Source organism: Archocentrus centrarchus, chromosome 10 (assembly GCF_007364275.1).
Source record: "Archocentrus centrarchus isolate MPI-CPG fArcCen1 chromosome 10, fArcCen1, whole genome shotgun sequence".
In the NCBI taxonomy this organism is placed as follows: Eukaryota; Metazoa; Chordata; class Actinopteri; order Cichliformes; family Cichlidae; genus Archocentrus; species Archocentrus centrarchus.
The window spans coordinates 24,392,884-24,412,775 of record NC_044355.1 but is presented as its reverse complement, the minus strand read 5'-3'; the positions used below and the strand labels follow the sequence as shown (position 1 = coordinate 24,412,775).

Below are 19,892 nucleotides of genomic sequence, written 5' to 3'. Positions count from 1 at the left end.
CCATATGTTTTATACAGAAGTTCTGGTCAGTAAATGTGTTGTAAACACAATAGTGTAATCTTCTACGTCAGCATTCATGTTTCTAGTCATTAAAGAGCAAAAAAGTAAAAATCAAGAACGTTACTCCGACTATATCTATAGTTTTTAATTCTTCCTCTTGTGTGCCACTTGACAGATTCTCTACCCAAGACATACATCTGAGTTTACAGGACCTTATTGTTTGTTTGTTTTACATGTACTGCGTATGAGGACCTCAGATTTGTTGGGTTTTCAGTGGCTATAGATTATGTGTGAGCTGAGCCGATACGCCTGGATGAGTCACTCGGGCTGCAAGTTTGCAGGAGAGCGAGAAAGGGGAGGGGGTTGTGGGGGAGAAAGAGAGAGAGAGAAAGAGACACACGGGGGCAGTTGGAAAACGGTCCCGCAGTGCCTCCTGAACACATTGTGTCGCTAGATATGTGATAAGTGTAAACATCTGGAAGTGTTTGTACTGCCTCTATGATGATTATTTGGCAAACTGAAGTTTGCTGGGTTAAACTGGGACACAAGCAGATGTCTCATCCACAACAGCCGTTTAGCAGCTCTGTGCTCTCAGATTCAACTTCTTTGCATCCTGGTAAGCAGTCCTTTTTATTTTTTTAACAAAAAAAAAAGACTTCTGTAGCTTTCTGTATGCGCTGCAGTCAAATGCTGATTTAGTTTTTGTTGAAATGGATGCAAAGTTTTCTAAACACCCCATTACTGATTTTGTTTGTGGTTGTTACAGAATATAACCCTCTAGTGTCTGACAAAATGATACCAGAAAGCATCTGATTACTGCTCATTATTATCCCACTGTTTAGCCTGCTAGTATTGACAAATCATAGCAATCAGCCGCATTCAACTGTAGCACTGAGTGACAACTATTGATTAAAGGAAACAATAGCTCATAATAGGCTGCTATGAACCACAGTTGCCCACTCGAACACGAGCACTCACTCGCTGAAACACTTTGACAGGCGCCCACAATCGCACACTCAATCACTTAACAGAGACCCTTCAGACTAACTTGGTTAGGCAACTACAGGTATTGTGTAGCTTATTGAAAATGTTTCTACTTTTTAAAGATTGATTGATGGATGCAGAGGCTGAGTGTATAAGTGCAAGGAGGATTGCACATGTTAAAAGCCAAACATTAGAATTAGCTGATATTAAATTTCACTTTGTTCCAATTTGGGTTTGAATTTTTAGAGGTCTTGTACACAATCCTGTAAATGGGTGGAAGAGTTATTGTTTGTAATGTACACACATCATGTGCTGCACACACAGCCACAAAAACAGATGTGTGTCTTTAATTAGTGACGTTGGTGTGATTAATGCAGTCTGCTGGTGATGACTCATTCAGCTTAACCCTTGCTTGTCTGGTGAAAACAATAAACAAAGATTACATATTATTATTATTATTATACAATAACTAAGTATAGATTATATTCTATCATTGTCTCTATTTTTTTTTAAGAATTAAACTAAAATCCTGAACCAGCTATTATAAGATGGAGTGTAAGTGAAGTATGCCATGGGTAGTAAATACTGTAACATGTTTCAGACTCTTTTTGTAACTCAAATGCTTCCACCATGATTTGTTGTGACCTGGTTGAAGAGTTGAAGAATATTTATGCAGAGCACATCTACGTGGTTTGCTCCATGTGTCAGCTTGTCAACACAGCAGTTACATTAGCATTGTGGAAAAGCTGTCAGGCAAGCTGTGACTTGCAGACAGCAGACTGGCAGGGAGTGTGCATATGAGTGATACTTAGTGTGTGTGTGTGTGTGTGTGAGAGAGAGAGAGCGTTAAACACAGCATATTTCATTGAGGAGCTGTAATAGACTCTCATTGTTATCCTCCTTCCCTCCCTTTAGGGCAGCAGCATGTCTGAAAAGAAATCCAGTCAGCGGTTTCACAGCCTGAACACTGAGCAGGTGGAGGTTCTCCATCAGGTTCTTTCAGAGGTGGTTCCCATTCATGGCCGTGGGAACTTTCCCACATTGGAGCTGCGACCTCGTGACATCATCATAGCTGTGCGGGCCAGGCTACAGAAGCAGGGAATCACGGTCAGAGATGTTCGCCTAAACGGCTCCACGGCCAGTCACGTCCTTGTTCGAGACAACGGAACGAGCTACAAGGACTTGGACATCATCTTTGGAGTGGAGTTGCCCAGTCAAGAGGAGTTCCAGGTGAGTGTTGCTTAGGTAGAAAAAAGGAAACAATTCAGTGCTACAGTTGAGCCTTGGGTTCAGTTCCCTGCATTGACCAGAATTCATACTGTTATGTTTTTTTTTTAAGCACGTCATCAAATAAACTGTTTGGGGGTGGCAGTATTGATTTTTCTGGGGGTATATGATATGATATTGTAATCCTAACCATAATTTGTGGCTGAATCAATTCTGTTTGTTGCTTGTCTTAACTAGATTATACTAAAAACTAAACCATAATAGAATCATGATTATGATGATTTTTTTTTTTTCCAATAGTAGATTGTTACAGTTGTCATGCTGTTGACCTTTTACCCTGCCAGGTGATCAAAGAGTCAGTGCTGGGCTGTTTGCTGGACTTCCTGCCTGCTGCGGTCAACAGGGAACGGATCAGCAATGCCACAATGAAGGAGGCCTATGTCCAGAAAATGGTCAAAGTCTTCAACGAACATGACCGCTGGAGCCTCATCTCCCTCTCAAACAACAGTGGCAAAAACCTGGAGCTCAAATTTGTGAGTGCGCTGAGGCGGCAGTTTGAGTTCAGCGTAGACTCCTTCCAGATCATTCTGGACCGTCTCCTAGAGTCTTACATGCAGCAGGACTCACAGCGCAAAATGAATAAAGTTGATCTTAAGGACCAGCCTGCAGAGAATCAGAATAAATACTCTCCTTCCCTGCTCAATCAAACAGCTGTGCCAGAAACAGAGAAGCCCATAGGTAGAGACTCTTTTGGCCAAGAACAGGCTCAAAACAGTGAGAAACAACAGAGAGATGAGGTGCAGGAAAGCAATTCTCAGACCGAACTCTCACAACAAACTGTACATTCAAACCAGACAAAACACTCCATGCTGGAGAAAGACAACAAAGAGGAAACATCTGCAGGGCTGAAAAAAGTGTCAGAGCACAGAGAAAACTTAAACAAGGCAGACCAGACATCTTTGTCAGAAAAGAAACAAGCCCCCGAGAAAGCTGAAACATCAGCTCAGATTGAACGTGAGCCAGAGCTCTCGGAAAAGACTCAAAGCTCAACAAAGGTAGAAGAGTTCAAGCAAGCAAAGCCCTGTGATGGCATTGCACCAGCACATTCAAACCACAGAGAACTCGCTGTCCAGAAAGAACTTAGTAACCACACAAAACCCCCTGATGAACAGAAAGAACTCGCAGAGCAGATGGGACAGTCTGAGACACCACAAACGTCAAACGAAACCCAGGGAGAGTGTGTAAACCTTAGAGAAGAACCTCACAGTACAGAGCAATCTGATAAAACAAACATATCTAAGTCTTTTGGAGACTATCAGAGCAGCAGTGAGGAAGATAAAACTCAACATGTGCCAGCTCTACACACTAGCACATCTTCACACAAATTAGCAGAAGAAAGAAATGCAGAAACAGAGGAAGAAATAGAAGCAGAGAGGAAAAATAACGCAGAAATATGTGAAATCACAGAGGACACACAGGGTATCGATTGTTCCTGCTCCTCCTCTTCCGCTCTCACACTTTGCAACACACAGCTTCCTGACACACAGGACTTGCTGGAGATTCACAACACAGAAAACTCAGAAAAAACACCTAACACACTTGATGCCGTTAACCCTTCAGATACTCAGGATATTTTACTTCCACCACCTAGCCTTGCTTCCGACAAAAAGACCTCCTCTCCTTCTTCTTGTAAGGCCTCAGAGAGACTATCTCACATGGTGGTGCTCAAACACTCATCCCCCAAACCCCCCCGGAGGATGTGTAGAAAGGTTACACCTGGTCCTAACCCCAGCTCAGTCCCTGAAAACGATCTTCTTGTTTCTGTGCCCTGCGTGGATTCAAACACTTGCTCGAGCCCTGAGTTAGCCTTTAACACAGAGCCAACTGCTTCCAGTTCAAACCCTGTAGCTACCCCAATAAGCAGTATCTCTTTTAAAACAAATTCTGAACCTGATCCTTCCAGTAACCCAGCTTCAGAGCCCGACTTTAGCTCAACTCCTGATTCAGCCCCTGATATTATCTCCAGCTCTGCTGTAGATTCCATGTCCGCTTTATCTCAAGAGCCACCAATTTCTCAGCTAACCACAGAGGATCCAGGTGAAACAACTAATCAGAGCCTAACAGAGCCACCAACTACATTTGATGAGCCAAACCAGTCCCCCTTTATAGAAACTGCCAAACAATCAGAGCCTCTTGACTCAGTGGACACATTAGTTTCACACGCAGAACAGCAGACCAAAAAGATGGCTGTGAATCAGCCAAGTGACAGTCCACAAGGGACCACTTTAAATTCAGCTTCCTCTGCCCACTGTGTCACACCTCCTGTGCCCTGTCTCACCCCTCCAGTACTCAGTCTTTCCCCTCCTTGCCTAACTCCCTCGCCCCCCATCCTCAGCCCTCCCCCATGCCTGACCTCTCCATCTCACTGCCTCTCCTCTCCAATGCTAAGCACCGTCAGCCCTGCTACTAGCTTTAGCTCTCCAACCCTAAGCTTCAGCCCTACCTCATCCTGCCTCAGCTCACCTCCTTACCTCACCCCTCCAATGCTCAGCCTGAGCCCTCCTCCACTCTGTCTCACCCCCCCTTCCCCCTGCCTGAGCCCTCCCCTCCTCTGCCTCACTCCACCAGTGGAGTCAGAGGACCTTGTACCTCAGGTATCTTCAGACATGGAGCCTTTGATACTAAACACAGACAGTGATGAACAGATTAAAGAGTCTTCCCCTCAGCTGGGAGTTCCTCTTTTACAGTTGGAGGTTAAAAAGGAACACGAATATATCTCATCTTTGCCTCGGGTTACTGAGCCTGTCTCTTTTCCAATCACAATCCCAAGTTCCACCTCACATGTACTGCCTCACACTCAGTCTGAATGCCGCAGGGAATCTGCCTCTCCAGAAGCTGTTGAGGCAGCCAACTCTGTGCCTGAGAACAAAGAGGCCCCCGAGGTAACCACAGACACATCTGAACAGTGTGACTCTCCTCAGGCATCTGACTCAGTCCCTGCTGTCGAAGTCCTGGCGGAGAGCATGTATGGTGACTTTGAGGCAGCCATGGATCACCTGCGCTACCGCCTGATCGCTACCAGGAACCCTGAGGAGATTCGAGGTGGTGGCTTGCTGAAATACAGCAACCTGTTGGTCAGAGACTACCGACCAGCCAGCGAGACTCAGATAAAGACACTGGAGCGCTACATGTGCTCACGCTTTTTTATTGATTTCCCAGACGTGCAGGAACAACAGAGGAAGATCCTATCCTACTTGAAGAACCATTTTATTGGTGAGGAGAGAAGCAAGTACCAATACTTGATGACGCTGCGTCGTGTGGTAGATGACAGCACGGTGTGTCTGATGGGACATGAGAGGCGTCAGACACTGAATATGATCACAGTGCTGGCACTGAAGGTTCTAGGAGAGCAGAACATAATACCCAACACAGACCATGTGACATGCTTCTATCAGCCTGCCCCCTACCTTGCTGAGCACACTGCCCCCTATCTCGCAGAACCCAGCTACTGCAGCTACTACATACCCCAAGGGGGATCAACTCTGCTATACCAACCTTACCCCTTACACCTGCACCCACAAACTGGACTTGTGTAAAACATGCATGGATATACATGTACTTACACAAAATACACAGTTGAGCTACCAAGGTGGTGCTTGCCCCGAAGAAAAAGCTTGAGAATGGAAATATAATCCAGGGATAAACTGTTTGGTCTATAATAGACCTATGGGGGTGGGATTGAGTGGGTTTTTACACTAAACTCCCTAAGTACTCTGTAAGGTTCTAACATGATTATATGTAATTATCTGGGCTTTGTGGAAAATAATAATTCTTCCGATATTGTTAAAAATTCCAGAAAATGCTGTATGCACTATACATGAGTCATAGGCCTTTGGTCTCCCTGGGAAACCAACTGTGCTGCTGACATTCACACACATGCACACACACACTGACACATGCACACACACACACACATGCAAACACACTTCCAGGTTCTTAAATTCTTGTACACGCTTTTCATGTTCTTACTGTGTTGTTCTTAATGGGTTTGTTCAGAATGTGGACCTTGCCTGTGGTTGATATTGTGCATGGATAAATTAGGACTGTTCACTGCCAAATACTGTGTGACTACTATGCTTCTTAAACAGTTTAATGTAACTTTGTTATTCCTTTACTGAAGGGGGTGTATTCCAAAAAAGGACAGAGGGACAAGTATACCAGTGTGTACAGTATTTTCATCAAAACACACACACACACACACACACACGCACACACACACACGCACACACACACACACACACACACACTGTGTGTCTGTGTGTATTACTGTATGCACACGGAGTTAGACAATGCATGAGTAGCTTAAAAAGTCACATCTAAAATCAAAGCAAGGCTTTTAATTTATTAAAAATTGATCTATTTTTGCAAGACTTTCCGAGATTATACTCAGTGGTAAACAGACTGGTTAGTTCCTACAAAAAAATGCTAACAACAATGCCTTTGGAATAGACTGTACAGCGTATTGATTACAGTATATTGTGTGAAAATACACTGCATTGTTTTCAGGTAAACTGTGTTAAGATGTGCTGCTTGATTCCTTTCTGTTGTGGAGTCCTTTCTGTAATCATGTGAAGTATTGTATCATCTAGTGTTAATTTAATTAATACTGTGGTTTACTCTATGGAGGTGGTCAGGTTATAACCATCTTTGGGTCATCTCTAAACCTGGCAGATGCAGCTCTGTCTTAACCGAATTGCTTTTAAACTCATACGACTCCTCTCAGCGTAAATCAGCTTCAGCTGATTCACACTAGAATCAACGTGAATCAAGTTTGGATCCACCTCAAACCTGTTTGAATCTCAGTTTGAAACTGTGCAACAGCAACTATGACCAAAGATGGTTGGTAGGGAATTCAAGTGCCTAAATGTGAGACATCATTGGCATGTCTTTATCTCACTGCACTGGGGGTGTTAATGGGGTGGGCCTGGGGCTGGGTTGGGTGTTTGTTCAGTTTTTGACCCCTGTTATTGCTGCCCATTTTGATGTCTTCTTTAATGTAGTCCTGTTGTAGTTTATGTATGTATATTTTGATAAAAAAAAAAAATAAAGGGGAAACTCAACAAACCTTCACATGTGAGTAAAATTGATTTTTTTTTCTTTTCCTTTTCAAAACAGTTAATGCCTCAACTGCAAAGAGAAAAAGCATCCCAGTATCACATTTTCCTGCCTTTTCACACGCACATTCATAACCCCACAGTGCTCCCCATAATGACATGCTGTGCAGCTTATGTATCCTTGCCCATGATTATGCCCCATAATGATCCACTTAAGCATGACCATCAAGTCATGATGGTGCCCAGGAGAGCGACCCAAAGCTGTAAAATTCTGTCTGTGTGAAGCCTCTTATCGCAAATCACCTGTCCTTCAGATGTGTTTGGACCCGGGATGACGCACGGGCTACGCAACACAGCAGGCTCAACAATGTGTAAATGTAAGGAGAATATGGTTCATGAGGTGTGTGAGAGTGATAGGGGAGAAAGGAGAGGAGGGGGACAAAGTGTGTGTGGGTTGGAATTAATGATACTGTGGGGACTCTGTTTACAAAGACATACTTATGGGGACTTGTCATCCTTATGGGGACATAAAGTCATCCACCCATAATGTAAATCACTATAGTTTAAGATGGAGACATATTTTATGGTTAAGGTTAGGGTTAAGTGATAGATAGTTAAGGTTACGATTGGTCTCTAGGAAATAAATGTAAGTCAAGAGTCCTCTGAAGCCATGGTAACACGGCTTTGTGTGTGTTCTTCTTATGGCAATATATGTGCAGAGGTGGCATCAGGTGGTCCCTTTTCTCCAGCTAGTAATCGAAGAGACTTACAGTATAATGAAACAATAGGGCTCCCTCCTTACTCCCTCATTCCATCTTTTCTTCCCACTTCACACCACTGATAGGTCATTGGCACAGGGGGAGACGGGGTGTATCTTGTGAGGAGGCTGGTATTGCCATGGTCACGCAGCATCTATTCCCACACAGTAAGGGCTTGCACTGCTTGCACATGCACTCTCTGAGAGGGAAAGACAGCATGTGCTCTAATAGTGTCTGTATCAGTGTTTCACAGACCTCTGAGCTACTCATGTCCACTCAGGGTTTCCATAGAGACACAGACAGGGAGCACTGTGGGTGCAGAGAGCATGACGGAAGACAGGGAAGACCCACACACCAAATGAGGGGGAGAGGGGAAAAAAAGGAAGAAGGAAAAGAAGGTGGGTGAAGTGAAAAAATAGTGGACATGGACAAGAAAACAGAGCTGAGGAAGAAGACAGAAAGCAGGGGACAAGAAGCGAGTGAGGAGGGGTGAGGTTATAGATAAAGCCAGGCAAGAGGAGCAGGAGAGGTGGATGGGGAGAGCGTGGGAGGTTGTCAGGCCTTCAGTCACAAGGGAGTCACTGTGAGGTGGCTGCAGTGACGGCAGCAGTGATGTCAGAGCAGGAACATACACGCACATATGTACACACGCATACACACATCTGCATGAACATCAATTTTCCTAATGGCCTGCCCACCCGTCCACCCTCGACAAACATTTTCAAACTCAGCGAGGCAAAAAGAGAACATCACCCACACATCTGCCTTTGTCTCTTTCTGTCTTTCACACACTCAGGCCAGTACATTTGATTTGATAATGTTCTTAGTACCATTTCATAAACATCATACAGGTTTGAGGGTTTTTTTAAAAGGCTTTTGGTTTGCTCACATTGCTTAATCTTTTTATAACTCAGAGTTAAAATAGGAATTGCTCGTGGGCACATTTAGCCTCTGCAGGAAAAAAAAAAGAAAACAAAAGCATCAAGTTGGGGTTAGCAGAGGCTTAAGGGATGAAATATGTTGCCCTGTCTGAAGTGTGTATTAAGATAATTAAGGCTGCTGACACATTTATTCCCCTTACTCCCCCAATCATATTCCCTGAATTAATTTTTCCGCTTCTTTCTCTCGATTACCCTTTAAAGTCTTCTGTGAGAGACTGTAAAAGAGACCGTAATCATTTGGGATGGCTTTATTTTCCTGTGCAGATGAAATTTCGGTTTCAGTGACTGAGCATTGCACAGCAATAAAATGGATGCATAGTAGTCACCATTCATATTTTCTCCATTCACTACAGCCTCCCCCTTCACCCCCTCCCTTATCTCCTACTACCCCACATCCCACACCCTTGTCCTCACCCTCCTATCCACCGTGTTCCAACCCACCCACCTGCTTCCATGGCTGCAGTGACTCAGTCCTCTTCCAGCTGAGGATACATGAGAACATGATTGGGGGGGGGGGGGGGGGGGGGGGGGGGGGGGGGGGGGGGCTCAAAGAAATAAAGCAATTAGAAAGAGAAGTGACTGCTGCATCCTTAATGCTACCCACCACACCTACACGCCCAATCCACCCCACCCCCACCCCCCACACACACATTAGGAACACACACAGACACATGCCGCCCACACTCTGAAATTGATGCGCTCTTACTTTATCCACTAATTCATCCTTAAAAGCAAAATTGGGCAGGCAGCGTGGAGTGTTTCAAAAATAGTTTTTCATTTCTCTAGATAGAAGGCTGTGTCGTCACGACTCTGTGACATGGATGGATGATTTCTTAAAGGCGAACTTGCCAAATGCATGCCTTACATGGGCCCTGAATCAGAAAACCTTGAGGAATCAAAGCTGTCGATCATATCACCTTCTTTCTCTACTCGCAGCGTCAACCCATCTGTGATATTTTCATGCTCTGCTTGTACCACAACATCTTAACTCCTCTTAAAGTAGTCTAAATTGTGCAGTGATGCAGAATATAGTAGGAGACAGTCGTGTTTACTGAGTAGTGTCTGTGCCTCCTGCTTGTCTACTTGGCTCTTCTTAGGTATCAGATTTATTCAGAAACCCGTGGGTCAGTGAGACCTTACTTTTTTTTAATTATGCAAACTAAATTCAGCATAATGGATCAGAATGGTGGCTGTGTGACAAAGGCACGAGGTTACATAAGAGGTGATCGATCAGGCGGACAGAAAGGGAGATTTACGACAGCGTGAGGAGTGCCTTTTACTGAGAAACACAGCACAGCTCTACATGCAGGTGGCTGGTATAGGTTTACCCAGTGTTTTACTTCATACAGAAGCACAAGTGCAACTATGTAATTGATGCCATTGGCAAATTTCTGTTTATACACTAAAATCCTACAAAAAATACTGGGAGCTTTTAGAAAGTAGCTCTTTTCATGTTTCAGACAAGATGCAGTGGATACCCTTTAAACTTCTCACATGCTTTCATTTAAATCAAATCTCAGCGAGGTACAGTTATCCAGAATTCAACCAGATATCCCATTGATATATATCAGTATTACTGTGTAATCATGCCTTAAATGTAGTCCAAACTCTTAATTTAACATAAAGAATTTTCATTTGCTTCTATCGGTTATTTTTATGTCCTCAGTCAGTGATAGACTGGCTTAGGAAATCTACAGTGGCTGAAACTGAATTGAGTAGAAGCTTCATTCATTTCCATTAAAGGAAGCAAAGATAACTTCACATTAAATATACACAGCAATTTTCCATCATGTCTGTTTTCTCCTTATTGCTCAAGAGTCACCATAGTGCACATGTTGGAGTCAGTTTATGTGCTAGCTTTTTTCTTCAAAAATGTAGTGTGCAAGCTCTCAGAACATTCAAACAACTTGAGAAAAGGCTTGACATATTAGAGCAACTTTGCTTTTATCCTAAAAAAAGACGAATTTCAGCATGAACTATATATATATGTGTGTATATATATATATATATATATATATATATATATATATATATATATATATATATATATATATATAGAGCTGGCTAGAAGAGTTTTCTTTTTTTTTTACTTTGGTCAAGATCTGAGCAGGTCTTTAAATGCCATCTGTGGCACCAAACAATCTCCTCTTTCTGTGCAAACAACAGAAAAGAGAGCCTGACATCACGAGCCGCTCAGAGATAAAACTCAGTTCTGCATGTCTGTGTGTGTCTGTGTGTGTCTGTGAGTGTCTGTGAGTGTGCGGCTGTGGTGGAGAGGCTGTTTGTGTGTGCTGATGTTTATGCCTGTGATCCGTAGCACTGCTGCTGTTTGCAGTGAAGCATGTATTAGCATGGGACTGGAAGAGGAGGGGAGTGTCTCGCTCTGTATGTGTGTGTGTGTGTGTGTGTGTGTGTGTGTGTGTGTGTGTGTGTGTGTGTGTGTTCACTGATTGACGTCACAGACGCACTCATTCCCATCTTGTCTGTGTGCACGGAGAGAATAGATCCCCATCTGCAGCCAGCCCCCCACCCCCCACACCTCCTGGTACTTTCTCTTCCTCTCTTTCTCATCCTGCTTCTTCCCATTCACTCCTGAACATCCCACCCCCATAGAGTGCAGCCCGTCTAGGAGATAAACAAGACAGTCAAACACAAACAGTTGTTTAAGACAGCCAGACAGCAGCATCCTCTCGCAGTAGCGTATTACAGACGCGTGCCACTAAACATCTGCTCATTTCAAGCATCCCTCAGGTCTACAGGGAGGACACTCGACTCCAGCTTTTCCATACAAAACGTGAACCTGAACCTGTTGGCGTCTCGTGCCTGCTTATGTGTGTGTGCGGGCGCGCACGCACGCACTGTCCTCCTGCTTTAAGCATGTGCAAAAGTGTGACGTCCTTTCCACAACAATTGCTCATCCACATTCACACAGTGCTCTCCCTGCTGACGACAGGGCATCATTTAAATCACTTCCTCGTAAAAGGTCATCCTCATTCTTAACTCAGAGAACACCCCACCCCTCTCCTTCATGTAACACACACCGAAGCGCGCAGGGAGATGTGTGCAAACATGCACGGTCTTTGACCAGAGTGATGCGGACAGGGGGGGGATGTAAACGACTGAGTGTGGGGAGTCGACGGGAGCTGAAAATGCGTGGGATGACAGAATAGGATGTGCAAACGTTTAGGAAGGGGTGGGTTGGGGGCTATTTTAATCAACAAACCATCCAAGAGTCATAAAGGACAAAGTGAGAGTAAACACTGGGGGGTTCATGCACGACTGGGGCACATCTCCCTTGTGGTTACTCAGACTAGGCAGTGAAAAGACACAGAAGAGGATGAACAGCAGACGAGGAGGCAGACTGGCAGATGGGCCGACAGACAGATAAGCAGGCAGGCAAACATTCAAGTTCAGCCAGAGCAGGAAGCAAGCATATACAAGCAAAAGATAAAACAATATTGGGAGAGGCTAATTAAAACTTTGATGCCTGATCGCCTTAGGAGAGGACTGCATGTGTGCGTGTGTGTGTCTGCATCTCAGTATCAAAGCCGTTAACGAGTCAGAGGGCTGATCACAGGAGACAGGATGAATGGACAGATCAATGAGAGTGTAAGAGCTGAGGAATATCACAAGGGCTGCACAGATGAAAGAAGGTGGTGAGCAATAAAAAGAGACCACCCTGGCTGAGATCTGTAACTTTCTGTCTGATCAATAATGTATTTCCTTTAGTTTTCCTCACATCACTGCACGTTATTGATGGATATCACACATTAGAGGCTGCCCAATTCATAGCCTGGGCCTGGCCGTGTGCTTTAGCGGGTCTGGTTGAACTGAAAAGTAAATGCATTAAACGGCTGCTGCTGACAGAGGATTAAAAGGCATAATGAACTGAGATGTGAATAAAAAGGGGAGGTAAAAGGAGGCCTTTGAAATGCTTTTTCATTAAGAAATGTGAGTCATCTCTCATAGTATGCCTCCGGAAAAATAATAACACCTTTAATGCATGAGTTAATCAAATGTAAGGTTAATCAAAGCTCCACAGGAGGCCGTGGGCAACGCGCTGGCGTTTACTGGTGTAATTATAAGACAAGGCTGACATCTAGTGGCGGCGCCGTGCAATGGAGCTCAGCGCTCAACCAAATATCGACAAAATGGAGCCCAGTGCTCGGCCATGACAATGCAGGTCAGAGGGACTGCAACTGCTGCACAAAATAGCGGAACAGAGACCGAAAAAAAAGGGAGGGAAAAAAGCCGAGCGTCATGTTCTGCGTTGCAGTGATTCATAGCTAAATGAAGCTTAATGAACACGTACAGCTGATGTGAAGCATAAACCAGAGGAGCTGCTGCAGGCTGTTGCATCCAATCAAATCCTTCGAAATGCTATGTTATAAAGGGGATTACGCCTCACTGCCACTACATAAACACAACAGTGTATCCTCATATATTTGAACTCACAGCATGGTGGGCTTTAGGCTTGAGAGACCACACCAAGCATGCACACTCACACCGCCAGTGCTGGAGGCAAATGCACGCACTCAAAGCCCAGAGTGAGTCGCCTATTCACAGTGTTTGCTCAATAGACTACATGCATTTTCCCAATCCTCCTCCTGTCAGGCCTTTTGCCATGTACTGATGCATAAAGCTTTGTGTGTGCAGCCTGAATGTGGAGCTCTCTTTAAAGCAGTTTACTCAATAAACCGGTGAGGTTTTGTTTTCTTTGAGGGTCGAGGTGAATGTGGGTCACAGCACTCATGCGTGAGTTTGTGTAGGGTTTAATGTGAACGTGTTAAGCCTAAAGAGGAAGGAAGAAGCTGGGCAGATAGGAACTGTCTGCTCCCTGACTGCATCTGGGCCTTTTTGGGGGGGGGGGGGGGGGGGGGGGGGGGGGGGGGGGGGGGGGGGGGGGGGGGGGGGGGGGGGGGGGGACTGCTGCAAGACAGGAGCATGGAGAAGCATGTCTTAATTAAAGGCTTTATTCAGTTACTGGGTATGAGGCCTCTACTGGTGCATTTTAGAAAGATCAATCAGTGGGATGGGGAATAAAGAAGCTCTGGCTGACCTTTCTTTGACCTGACCTCCCTCAGGAGTCTTTTGCAGCAGATATTTGCAATAAATTACACTGGTTTCAGTCCTCGGCTAACAAATACTTGCCTACGGTAAGTTTGGAGGATCAAGCGGACTTGACTGCATGATTGTAGAGGGCGGGCAGGATGAAATGTGCCGGTCAGGAATCTGCATCCTGCGGCGGTGCTCTTAAAGGAAATGATGGATTTTGTTAAGTGGCAGGGATGTTCTGTTTTGAGAATGCAGAACTTTTGTGATGAATGCAGCTTCTCGCACAGATAGATGCTGAAAGGCCCTCGAGCACGGAGAACGCAGGGTCGCAGGACACAATCAAGCTTTAAATTTCCATTTCAAGATACTACACGGTTGCTTTTGCCTACAAAATGACTCCCAGAAGTTGAAGCTGGGAACTCACAGCTTTAGATTAAGCTGAACTTATCCCCCTCCACCCCCCCCCAACACACACACACACACACACACACTTTCTTTTTCCCCACTCTCTCTTAAAGAAACAAACTTGAGACTCTGATTCGAGGAAAATTCCCAGGACTTCTTTTTATTAAGAGAATTTCAGAACATAAGAGAGGGACCAGACACCTGCGTTTTGTCACAGAAGGTTTCCAAATTTGATCGCTGTTAAAAAAACCAGAGCGTTTAGAAAAGCTGACGTGACAGCGTGGATGGAGCAGGAGCCGTTTTTTTTTTTTCTCTTTTCTTTTTTTAACACGCAGGGTCGTCTAAGGAGACAGGTCGGAGGCAATCGCTGTTCCCCGGAATGTTTCACATGTTCGTCTTCCTCTTTCTTATGGACAACACGCTAGTAGGTTGGGTTTTTTTTCCCGTCAAAACACAATTTCAATGAAAAAAAAAAAAAAAAAAAAAAAAACAAGACCATGAGACAGAAGCAAAAAGGGGGGGGGGGACTCACTGCACATTTAGAGGTCTTAAGGAATCACCCACATTAACATGGCCAAACCGTTGTAATAAAAACGTGGATAAAAGGCCGAACTGTCAGGAGGGGGGAGGTGAGGGAGAAGGTCTAATTTGCCGAGGAAGAAGAGCGGGGAAGATGGGCGGGACGAGCAGGGAGAAGGGAGGAAACAAAAACAAAACCAAAAAAAAATAAAATAAAATAAAATACACAACTCACAACATAGCCAATCCGGCAGGGACACGCTTTCTACACCAAACAAGCCTTCGACAATCATGAATGCCATTTAAAAAAGATTTTAGTGTGTTCATCTTGCTTGCAGACACTTGATATGACCACTGCAAATCTGCAAGGCGCTCCATAATCAGCTTCGCTTTTTGTGCTAAAAATCTGTACGGATACTTATAAAATCATTGATAAAAAATATTCCTCTGTTAACATACGCCTTGGAGGGAAACCATGTGAGAGACTTGGGGAGGCCGGGGGGGGGGGGGGGGGGGGGGGGGGGGGGGGGGGGGGGGGGGGGGTTGGGGGCTGGCTGGCTGGGGTAGCTTTTTTGGGGGGGGCGGAAGGGGGGGGGGGGAGAAGGGGATGTAGAGAAGAAGGAGGAGGAGGAGGAAGTTTGGGCAGTGGTTGCTACTCGGACTTGCCTCCTCCTTGGCCTCCTCGGGGGCTGCCTCACATGTGGGATGAAGCAGACAGCCTCAAGTTAAAACTTTGGCTACTTTTAAATGTGAAATTATACCGAGCATCTCCAGTGGGGGGCCGGACGCTAGGAGGTTCAGGACCGCCCCCCTCCCCGCTTGCCGCCCCGCTCTCACCTCGTTGGTCTTTGGCCTCGCCGTTCTCAGAGTGGTTTTCTTCGTTCGCCTCTGCCTCGGCGTTCTCCTTCGCCTTCTTGGTCTTCTTGTCCTCCTTCTTATCGTTCACAGCTTTCTTTCTGTTTCCCGTTAAAGACAAGCGGTTAGCAAGGCTGAGCATTCAAACGCCACCCCCCGCGTCTCCTGTGATGCGAGTTCATTTAGATGGCCTCTCACCTTGCTGCCTTCTTGACCTTTGGTTCCGGCTTGGGCGGGGCCGGTTCTGGGGAAAGCACAGGAAAGGGATCTAACAAACTGCTACTCTTGAATGCAGTAGTGCTACAGGAGTTTCTTTGATCATTTAAAGAGTCTTTTCTGGTACTTCTGAAGGTAGGAGAGGACTTTGGTGCATTAAAGACATCTTTAAAGGCCGAAAATGTTCCTGAAAAGAAACTTCTTTGGATAAAGACACAATTTATACAACCAAATTTGCTTCATTAAAAAAATACTGAGGCCCTATTATGCCAGCTACTGGTTTTTAGTTAGCATTACAAGTAGATGCATGTGAACATGCCTTTAACGTCCATTCCTGCTGTTTCTACTTGCTGTAACATTTCTAAATCCTACCTTAATTATGAGTTAAGCAAATGAAAGTATATTTGAGATACTTCTACTAAATTTGCTACAGCCTAAATGCACTACCACCATTCTGAAGTAATTATTACGTTTTTCTATGCAAAAACAACTGTTCAGAAGTTTTTGCTTTGCGAGGATTTTGTACAAAGAGCAAGAAAATGCAGTTCAAGCTTCTTTATGATTCTCTCTGTGCTTTATTGAAATATTTGCATATGCGTGGCTTTTAACCATTCTGCTTTATTTTACATGTTCGTTCTCATCAGGTAACATTAATGAGGTCAGTGAGCATGCAAATGCGCCTTCTTACCGCCGATACCGAGCTGATCTCCTCTGGGGCTGAAACACAAGAGAGGTTGTTATTACGGGGGGCTTTATTTTGACAAGCAGGAAACACACACTGGAATTGAGTATAAAAATCTCTGTTTTCTTTTTAAAAACGACCCGCATCTCCCACCCTGATTAAAACCTGAACTGTAAATGCACGTGCAAGGTGCTGCTCAGCGTTTTCCTCCCTTACCTCCTCCTTTTCTCCTGCTTCTGCTCCATGTGCCTGAAAAACACAACATAACAGGTTAAAATGAGTTTATTTAAAAAATTAGAGTTTAGCTGCTGTTTATATTAACAGCAAACAGGTGCTGTATGACTTGGGCGGCATATTATGATTGGTCATAGATGTGCTGAAAAACTTTTCAGTTTCAGGTGAAAAGTGAAGATCATTTCAAATACAGGTGGGTTTTTTAACGGATTACAGGCCAGAAATGTTGGTTATTGCGTGAATTCCGATGTAGGCTGTGAGAGCTCAGCCATGTGGGGTCTCTGAGGCCGTATTTCGAGGGTCCAGGCCCTGCCTTCCCCTTTCACTCCCCCATCTCTTTCTCTCATTCAGAGCATGGAGCTGAGATTTGAAAGCTGGCGCGGGAGTCGTTGAGAAGGGGGAGGGACCAGCTGAGGCTCACAGGCGCCACCGGGCGGCAGAGAAACGCCATCGCAGCCATTTGGGACCCGCGAACAAAGAGAGAAAATATATAATTTTATCGAAACGCGACGGCGAATGTTTGCTTTTGCGGTCAAAATGCAAAGTAAAGGCACTAAAGCATTTTCTGGCGCCACTTCGGGCCGGTTTGGTGCCCGAATGGCGATAAGTGAAGCGTTTGTTCTCGGTAGGTCGGCGACGAAGGTGGACAAGAGCTGCCAAAGCATGGCTGCTGCTTGTGCTTTAACTGCATGGAGACCGAAAGAGACTTCTGACTCCCCAAAGGACAGCGGCTCGTACACGAAAACGCGTTTTAAAGGCCGCGTCCGAGCAGGAAAATATTCATTCAAACACACAAAAAATGTAGATTATATCTAGAAAATAGGCAAAAATTACCAGCGAAAAATAACGGGTATCCATTGCGTTATAATTAAGTAATGTCTCAGAGGGATGTCTTCACAATCGTTTTCATTGCATTAATGGCTGATATCCGCCTCAAACTATTTTATTATTTTGGTAATACGTACCTTTCTCTTGGGCATGTTGATCTCTTGGAGGTTTTCTTACAAATACAACTAAAAACTGTTTTTCTTAGTGGGATCAGTGCATGTGAAGACGAGTGTCTCCCCTTATGCTCGGCAGTGTAGTAAACACACTGGAACAGAGAGGCGAGTGGTTGAATGGGGGGAGGGGTGCGGCTAAAGGCATGATTGATTGGCTCTCGGCCAATCGGGTGACGCCATTCGGGGCTGCAGAACACTTGGAATTTTGGAGCCGGTGATGTTCTGGGGTCTGCGCGAATGGCTTCTTGCAGAGCGAGATGGGAGGAAGCCTGCAAGAAGGGAAAAGGCTCGCACTCGAGGACATGTTGCCTTCATATGAGTGCGCCGCGTTAGCGCCAGAGAGAGAGAGAGGCCGCGCGGCTGAGCCGGTGCGCACGGTTCATACAGGCCCCGGCGGCAGGCAACATGCCCCAGTGTGAGCCACGCATCCTCGCTGGCTCTTGTTTAAAGCACGGGCTCACATCTGCAGCGGTCAGCGGGGAGGAATTTTACCACAAATTCACTTCGCGTTTGAGTCCAATATGGCGCCCCACTCCTCTCCCGACACATTTTTTTTTTTTTTTTGTTTGTCAGTCGGCTTTCCTAAATTCGTTTCAGGGAAAAGCCTTGCGTCGTCTGCTCCAGACGCCTGCAGGGGGCCCACAAAGCCCGACTAATATAAGCGGCTGCTGAAGACGGCGCTTCCACTGGCTGTGCTGTTACACAAAAAGCGCTCGGAAGTGTTCCGAAAAATCACACCAGGTTTTATTTCACATTTACTCCCCGCTTCATTCACATAAAATGCCAGCATTTACCGGGACACCTGTAACGGTGCACATGTGCAATGTGCAGAGAACAATAGCCAGTGTCTGGCTTTGCAGACAAGGGTGGTAATGATGGTGTTGTGGCAGGGGTGGTGTGTGTCTGTGTGTGTGTGTGTGTGTGGGGGGGGGGGGGGGGGGGGGGGGGGGTCGATGCTGAAATATTCAGACAATATAACCCCGTTGCCATCTTGAACAGGGCTGTGGGCTCTCTGCGTGTACAAGTCTCTGAGTGTGTGCTTTTCAGCTCTACACACACACACACACACACACACACCACACACACACACACACACACACACACACACACATGCACACACAGACAAAACGGGCGGAGAGGCAGAGTGGAGGGGAGGAGGAATGCAAAGCTCCATCCAGTGCTGAGGACCGGAGCATTGCGCGATAGTCTGAGCTGTCTACCAGAGACGTAGTTATTTCACTCGGAAGTTGTTGCTGTAGTTTTTTGTCTCCCTGCTCAGCCACCCACTGCAAGCGTCTGCAAGGTAGCAGAGCAACCAGCCGACTGCTTAGCTGCCGGACTGTGAAGCATCAAGGAATACCATGGAGTATCAAAGTGTACATAGCCTCGTCCTCGGATCCACTTCGGTAAGGCACACAATAATTGCATGTCGCTCGTATACGCGAGATTTTAGTTGGGTTAGTGCAAGCAGGCAGACTGAACTTTTATTCAACTTAACTGATACCAATGGGCTGTATCTTTCAGTCTGGAGGGCCTGATCATCAGTAGCAGTAGCTCTGCCCTCAACCCCGACTTTGGACGCAGCTGGAGTCTCTCCTTGATTTTCTTTAACTTTATTCACAGAGAGAAAAGAGGCGGGAGGACGTTTTTGAGTAAAGAGCAGGCTTGTCTCTCAGCTGCGGTTGTCACAGTGCTTCCTGGACTGACGTTTAGAGCTTTTTTTTTCAGTTGTAACTAGACTGTGAATAGGAACTGCATGCAGAGAAAAAAAAAATATAGATGAGCTTAAAATGATCTGCTGTGTCACCTGATGCCAGAGCAGGGCGCTTGTTTTTTAGAAGGAGATTCCTTTAGCCAGACTTGCCAGTTTCTTCCAGAGTGGGAGAGGAATGATGGTGATG

The 19,892-nt window shown here is 45.4% G+C and overlaps 1 protein-coding gene and 1 long non-coding RNA gene across 3 annotated transcripts in view; one reads left to right on the top strand and one right to left on the bottom strand.

The window, feature by feature from the left end:
• Positions 1–19,892, top strand: part of LOC115786427 (terminal nucleotidyltransferase 5C-like) — a 39,050-nt gene that overhangs the window by 524 nt on the left and 18,634 nt on the right. The window contains exons 2-4 of one of the 2 annotated variants that reach the window (XM_030738564.1): positions 1,900–2,214; positions 2,556–2,855; positions 5,178–5,871. In XM_030738564.1, coding sequence (XP_030594424.1) covers positions 1,900–2,214; positions 2,556–2,855; positions 5,178–5,807 — 1,245 coding nt within the window. In that variant the 3' untranslated portion in view covers positions 5,808–5,871. Of the gene's footprint in view, positions 1–1,899; positions 2,215–2,555; positions 2,856–4,369; positions 5,872–19,892 lie in introns of those variants that run through there. The other variant, XM_030738563.1, reaches the window with a different exon arrangement.
• Positions 16,765–18,072, bottom strand: LOC115786430 (uncharacterized). The gene is made up of 3 exons (XR_004020419.1): positions 17,956–18,072; positions 16,973–17,005; positions 16,765–16,791 (listed from the first exon to the last, which is right to left on the bottom strand). It is a non-coding gene; the product is annotated as an uncharacterized LOC115786430 (long non-coding RNA).